At 42.6% G+C, this 7674-nt stretch overlaps 1 protein-coding gene across 1 annotated transcript; it reads right to left on the bottom strand.

Annotated features, from left to right (window-relative positions):
* Positions 1 to 1549: 1549 nt before the first annotated feature.
* rp9 (RP9 pre-mRNA splicing factor) lies at positions 1550 to 7531 on the bottom strand. The gene is made up of 6 exons (XM_071540763.1): positions 7252 to 7531; positions 7003 to 7033; positions 6753 to 6882; positions 4886 to 4977; positions 4294 to 4355; positions 1550 to 2610 (listed from the first exon to the last, which is right to left on the bottom strand). The coding sequence occupies exons 1-6, from the start codon at positions 7395 to 7397 to the stop codon at positions 2394 to 2396; spliced, it is 678 nt and encodes a 225-aa protein (XP_071396864.1). The 5' UTR covers positions 7398 to 7531; the 3' UTR covers positions 1550 to 2393.
* Positions 7532 to 7674: the final 143 nt, after the last annotated feature.

Raw genomic sequence — 7674 nt, 5'->3', positions numbered from 1 at the left:
CAGGTCTGTTCCCAGCCCTACATAATGGTCACTTTTACTGAATTATATATATATTTAACCTTTGTAAATGTCAAGGCTAAATCAGAGATCAAAGGATGTAATCCCCTTTATTTGAGCCAATGGAGTGGGTTTAAACCAGCCCATATGGTTCAGAAATACTGCAGAAGAATGTACCTCTGCATTCAATAAAATACAGAATCACTCAGTCTAGCCTCACATCTTACCAGGTAAGCCTTGGATCGGTTTCTACACAGACTTTAAGCACAAACTTCAATTGTTCAGCTTTTACTTGGTTGTGTAACTCTCTTGGATTGGAACATGTCCTGTTTCACAACCCATGTCTCCACCTCTACCCCACTGTAGATCTGATAGGTGAGGTGAAGATATCACAAAATCAAAAAGATGGAGGTCTTGTTAATGCATCTATCTGTTCTTACAAATTATTTGTGAGTTAAATGCCATGTTTCAGTGATAAAGACTTACTAATCCGGCCCTTTAGGGTTCTAATAGTGTCTGCAGAATGAGCCTGGCCTGGCACTTCATCTGACCTGCTCCCTTGTCCAAGAAGACAGAGTGCTTCAATAAGGACTGTGCGCTGGCCACCTTCTCTCTACGTGGCAGAGCCTCCCTCTGAGCTGCTGCTGTGACTGAAACTCATCTGGGAGATTCATTGTGCTATTCAGAGAGAGAGCGAGAAGACTACGTGGAACAGACTGTTTCAATGAAGCTGATTTATCTAAGGTCTTTGGTCAAAGCGCCAGAAAAAGGATGGACAGAGTCGCCATGGGAAGCAGAGGGGGAAAGAGGAGAGAGGGATGAGAGTAAATGAAGGCTAAATGAAGCTCTCAGTCACCAGGAACCTGAAGTGACATGCACTCATGGCTGCGTAATCCGTCACTCTTTCATGGAATCTTTATTTCTCTCTCACACACACACACATATACACTCCCTGCAGCTAGTCAAAAAGCCTAGGACACAAATCTAAATGGAAATCTGGTTTGCTTGTTCCCCGTAGGTCTACTTTAATTGTCTCTATCAGGGTCATTAGGAAGAGGGAATGTTTCGAGTTCTTTTCCACAGGGACTTCATTTCAAAATGCGCTGCTCATTAAGGAGGGGCGCACCACAGTCCCTTTGATGCGGCCTAAAGGACGAGTCTTAAACACTAGTGTGAAAAGTGGGTGTGCTACTTATAGCAGTGTGAAGTAGCTGCCATAAGCTGCTGGTCTCCGGTCAGTTTTTATTGTTCTGCTGGTTGAGAACACAGTCTGATGAGTTGTTGCTCATAGCTCAGCACAGAGAAAGAAGCTCACTCTGCATTGTGAGGGTTATAGACTGTGAAATGGTTTTCGAGAAACACTCTCTGGAGTACCCTTGGATTACTAGCAGGACAAGATCAAAAGAAAAGTGTTCTTCGGCTCTTAAGAAGGTCACTGCGATACCGTGGCATGTACTTTTTAATGATCCGAGTCGAATTCTGCTGCACCATCCCCAATAGATAGTCATCATCAACCTGAAAAATGGTGTGCTGCAGAAAAAGAAGTCAAGGCCAAACTGATAAACATTTTTATTTTTGCAGCATAGAGCTAGCTAAACACTGGAGAATAAGAGGCATCTTTATTCTCAGCATAAGAGCAAACATTCACATACATTCTCGCCCCGTCTCTGGGGCCGTTTGAAAGCAAATATGCATATTCCAACCTCAAATCATTCCAAATATTTATATACAGTCCTAAGCATTCAAATATCCTGGGTTGTGTGGAAAACAAATTCTAGCTACACTCAAACGCTTAATTTTGACTTTTTTTTCCACATCTCCTCATTTCGCCCAAGTCTACAATCAAAGTATTTAATACCAGCAAAATGGCAGGGATGAAAAGTATGGTGGAAAATACAATCTCTTAATGACACACTGCATTTGCTGACATGCTATCTTATAAGATCCTGTAAAAGTACACCCTTTATATCTGTTACACCAGTGGGCTCATTTCACATCGCTTCAGATGCGTTACCCATGCAGCTAATGCCTTTTGACACACATATGCACACACACACTTGCTTAAGCAGCTATTCCATATGATCCTGTGCTGTAAGATCTAATGGAGAGGATGTCGACTCAAGTTGTGACCCTGGAGCAAATGAAACGGATGGGAGAAGTCATGCGTGATACATATAGGGTCTTAGAGTTTCAACCCGCGGAGTAGCAGAGAGAAGGCATAGAGAAGTCTCCAGAGTGTAATTCTTACCAGTGCACTCTGCAGCGCACTGCGGAGAACACACTTCACCACTGGGTAAGAACTACAACCGCTGCTACCTCATTCACAGTTTCATCCTACGTTCATAGCACGTAGTATACAGGTACATAAAGCAGCATGAGCTACATGCTACAAATGTTCAATCAGAGTCTGAGCAGTCACTGGTTTTGGAGGACTTGTGCTTTCGCTTCCTCTTTCTCTTCTTCTTCTCTTTCTTCTTTTTCTCCTTCCTCTTTTTCCTCTTCTTGCTGCGGCGGTGGTCAGAGGAGGAGGAGGAGGAAGAAGAGGAGGAGCTGTCTGAGTCGGAGGAGGAAGAGGAGGTGGTGTCCTGGAGCAGCTGCTGCAGCTGCTGGATCCTGGAGGGAGGAAAGACGGGGGAAAATGGGAGGGAAAGAGGAAGGGATTAGAGTCAGGTACAGGGAGGAAAACACAATACTGTTCAGGAGACACGGGTTCAAACCCCTGTCTGGAGTTGGTGCTGGAGCTGAACCTGACCTCTGACCTCCATGGAGGGGGGCAAGTAAAAAGAGAATTTCCCTATCAATAAAATATCACATTACTGTAATCATTATTCGTGTACACACACACATCTTTTTAATCTACATTCTAATAATTCTACTTATTCACTCAGAGCTCCTAGGCTGTCCACTGACCCCTGCCTTCCAACTGCTGTCACACAGAAGGAGACGGGTCAATAGTAAAGGTAGATGGTTAACATCTGGCGCGTGGCACAGCAGCAGAGGCGACAGGCGACTCCAGCTGCTCCCCAACTAGGTCAGGGGAATGTGGGTTTCTTTTCCACAGACAAATACACTAAAGCCAAGGTTCAACAGGCAAGATCAAAATACCCCCATGCCACAAGACGATGGAGGAAGAGGCGTGCTATTCAATTAAATATAAAACACTTGTCAAAAAAAGGGATCAGATGTATTTGGAGACCATTAGCACATGTCCTTTGATTTGCTCAGAGAAGCGGGCTGGCATGCTGGGCGCGCAGCGGAAACGGCTGACGTTTGAAGACATCCAACAAATGCTGTTAACTATTCAGCAGTGATGGAAATTTTCTGGCTGAAAGTTGACATCGTTCTTGTCAAGTGTGCTCTAGTCCCCATTATAGCCGGGCTGATCACACGGAGCAGAACCATCCTCTGACCACTCGGGATGTCATGCCACTCTTAAAAGCATACTTATGTATAATAGTCAAGCCTCTTTTTCCCCTGGATGGACTTTGCTGTAAATGCACTTAATGACCTAAACCTCTTCACTGTGCTACAGCTCAATTTCCAAAATTTCTCCCCCTCAGCTCGTAGAGTTGGCTATCCTAAAATGCTCTCTCTAATAATGAATATCGCAGTTTCAGTAAGTAGGGAATTCAAAACGGATGCCATCAGTCATTGTGTGTTTTCATCAATTAACATTCAGTGAAATGAGAGGTTCTTGACCCGAGCGCTACTTGAGATACAATGTGTGCAATTTGAGAGCAAGACAACAGGGAAAGTTCCAAGACGCTAAAATTTATGTGGTACAGACACGCAACTGAGCCTTCAAAAGGAGCTGGCCTTTGAATAACCTTTGTGCAACGCACACAGAAAAACACACTCAAGTATGCGTACGATGCTGCTCTGCATGCGCGTGCACACACACACACACACACACACCTACAGCCAGCCTTCTTACTGAACAAACCTCAAATTCAAACATCCTGGTGTCAAACTGTATTTGCTATCAGCCAGCACAGAGAACCAGCCACCATGAGAAACCTTCCAGGTCATCTGAGATTGTCCCATTCCATTGAGGGAAATTGTCTGAGTGCAGTTAAATCTTGAATGTTGAATTTTGAATGAAAGAAAGTTAAATCTCCTATCTAGAAATTCTGCAAATCACTCTAGCCATCAGCTCTAATGTGGGAGGTGAAGTGATGACAAATGTCATCCACTGTTTAGTTGTTTTAGTTTACTTTTAAAAACTTTTTCAGTAAAATGATCAACACGGCATCAATAATTAAACAGCTTGCATTCCTGAATAAAAACAGAATGTACCTGGTTTCCTTTTCATTCCTTTTGTTTTCCCGGATAAGGTCGTACATTGGGTCTTCATGAGCCTACGGGAATAAAATGCAATCTGTCATTACCAACTAAACACAGTTAGCATTCCTACAGTAAGATCTGCTTCCATGCACATTAACTTCAGGATGTTATTTCAGCTCAACACATTCCAACAGCTCCTATTCCTTTTAGTGCTACGTCAGCATTTTTTAAATCCATTCATATCACAATACTAGGTATGAAAATATGATACAGTTGCACTTATGGTAATTATTGCAGAGGCTGTATCTGTGTGCTAGTCTACGGTGGATCTGCTGCTGCGGGAAGTATTGTTCCATTCCAGGCACATTGAAGCGGGCTGTGTGGAGGTCTGCAGCCCACATGTTCCTCAATGTAAACCCAGCTTGTCCTAACCCAGTCATTAACCTCAGCTCAGTCCCACACACACAAGCCTTGGCCTCAGTCAGAGCTCCTTCACTTTGCCGCAGCCCAACCTGCGTTCTCTGACTGCCAACTATTGTAATTGTATTGTCTCTAAATAGATACGAGTGCGCTCCTTTTTTTTTTTAGCAGCAAATGAACTCACCACTCTGAACTGTTCCAGTTTCTGGTTGCCTTTGATGAAGAAAGGACACTCTTTATCTCCTGTCCTGTGGCCGTAGCGCTTGCATCTCCAGCCTGCATCAAGTGGAACGAATACAAACACGCCATGTGTTTACTTGGGCCTCATGGACCACCGAACTGCCAGGTGCATGACAGGAAAAACACAGCTCATTTGCTTGGAAATGGTAACATTTTGTTTTACCACATTTGCTGGTATGCAGTGTTTCTAGGATTTTTTTATTTTTACTGCAGGTTTTTTTTAACCCCCCCCCCCCCCCCCAATTCAAAATCCAAAGCATACAGTCACAAATGCACATGTAGGCACACACAAATACACATTCATTTATTGGAAAGAACAAATCTTTTGTTTTGTTTTTGTTTGTGTGATTTAGAAATGCCCATGGCAGCAATCAGGAGCCAAAGACTTAGAAAAGCCTGCTCATGTAGTGGTGCTTGGCAATCTGTACGCCTCATTAAAAAAGAAAGACCATCTCAAATATATAAATCACCATCACTTGTGATTCATGGTCGGTTCTATAAAACTCTAGTTTAAAATTTCACAGTGGCGGTGCTAGATATTAAGCGGCAGTGTAGCTGCCACACAGTACACACTTGACATCTTTTGCAAAGTGAAGCAAACAAATATCTTTAATTGTCTGTTTAGCCTCCAGAAGCCAAAATGTTGACTCAGTTGTTTCATGCCTATCGTATTCACTGTGAAGTCTCCCCATTACTTGGAGCAGGACAACATATTCAAACATTTTCTCAAAGGATTAAGCGGAGCGAATCATGCTGAGATTCCACAAAAACAATTGGCAACTTGTGAACTGGCCCTGAGTATGTATGACTTCCCGAGTCCCTGGCTGTTCACTTAGCATGAAAATGAGTGGGAAGAAGGAATTAATGGGGACTGAAAATAAAGCCAGTCTTTGTTTGGCCAAAAGGACAGAGGTTAATCTCCACAACACCAGTATTAATCGCTAACCTTTCATGTGCATCAACACAATGGATACTGTGTCAATTGTGATATAAACTGCTGGTTGTTACATTTATTACCTGTGAAGAACGATGCCCACTCATTAGTGGAGGTTTGACTCCCACCTACAGTTCCAGTCTTGTACTGTTAGTACTACCACTACTATTACTACTAATAATAATAAAAATAATAAACTTTATTTGTATAACGCTTATCTAACAAAAGTTTAGAAAATGCTTTACATAAAAAAGCTAAAAAAAAAAAGAAGGAAAAATTGAGTAAAAGGAATAAGAAGTAATAACACAAGGGTCCAAAGGAATTACAAGATTAAGAAAAGGATAAAAAGAAAAAGAATAAAAGACAAATAAAACTGAAACCTTTACAAAAAAGCCAGTGCATAAAAGTGAGTCTTAAGAGACTTAAAATGATGATCCTGCTTTGGCTAACCTGATATCGCTGTCTCTTATGCCCCCTGGCTTCTGCCTTATTAAATGTCAAGATGTAGCAAAGGACACTGGATTTTCTACTGTTTCACAGAGGTGTGTGTTTGAAGTCTAGCTTCACTCCTGAATGTGTGATTTGTGGAGATTCCAGTTTAGGTATAAGGACCTAATCTTTGCAAATCCAACCATGTCTATAGTGACTGAATAAGGACGCCTCTCTCTGTCTCTTGGGACACATGTGAATCTCTCTGAACTGAGGAAAGGGTTGGCACAAGAAAACAAAATCACGCTACCATGTTGCAACCCAGCAGAAATAAACTCTTGTGTTAGTGAATGCTTCTGAAACGTATTAGGTGCTTTCAGTTAACAAGTAATGGGGATTTTTCCTCAATGCAAACCCAGGGGGATGCTGTTGGTGTGCTTGTACTCACACTGCATCACCTTCACCTCCCTCCCCAGAGGCATCCACAGACCCTTGGTGGGCGCGTGTGCCAGGAAGTCCCGGGCATCTTCATTTCCTGGTGCAGCAGGAATGCAGTCCTCCGGTTTTTCCTCATGCTCCTGAAATAACGACAACAGTTCCCTGTCACTACTTTCCTGTGTGATACTGTAATGAAGTACTGTGCGTTCACAAAACATTTTTTTGTTTACTTCAGGGTAATTCGCTATCATTTTTCATACCTTTATGAGTCCTGGAGGGGGTTTCTCGTAGCTGCATGAAGGAGAGATGAGAGAAATATTACGCTAACGTTACGCCTTACGGCAACGTAACTGCCACCTACAAAAAAGTTAACCCCAACTGTCACGTTTGATCAATTAGCAAGACATTTAATTATTATGGAAACGTTAGCGAGGGGTTAGTAAGTCACATTTATAATTCATACACAAGTTTACAAACCACTAACAGGAAAGGTCAATACGTGTACTCACAACGTCTCGACGTGCTTCAGCTTTTGGACTTCTTGACTGAGTTTTTTCGCTTGCGTCTTGAGTTTCTCCAAATCCTGTTTTGAATCCTTGTGTCTTTTGTGTTCTCTGCTGTCCTCCCTCTCTCTGGCTCGCTTTCTGTCTGACATTGCATTGATATCGACAGACTGTGTCCCCGGAAAACCATTAACTTATAAATTATGCCGCTACGTCCTGTTAGAGGGAGTAACTGCTATTTTCTTTACTAGTCAGCCAGAAACGCTGCTTAGCATGCTAACCAGCTAACTAGCAAACACGTCTGTGATGCTGTACTTCCTGTAAAGCAGGGTTCATGCATTAAAGTCCAGCGCCATCTGGAGGACACACGGAGTAATACCTGTAATTAAAGTGCTACTGGATCTTGAAACACTACAAAAAACAAACTAC

This window comes from Centroberyx affinis, unplaced genomic scaffold (genome assembly GCF_046629955.1).
Source record: "Centroberyx affinis isolate AG114_WGS23_722 - 3 ecotype Tasmania unplaced genomic scaffold, CSIRO-AGI_Caff_v1 ptg003711l_1, whole genome shotgun sequence".
NCBI classification, from domain to species: domain Eukaryota; kingdom Metazoa; phylum Chordata; class Actinopteri; order Beryciformes; family Berycidae; genus Centroberyx; species Centroberyx affinis.
This window is presented reverse-complemented; position numbering and strand designations above follow the sequence as displayed.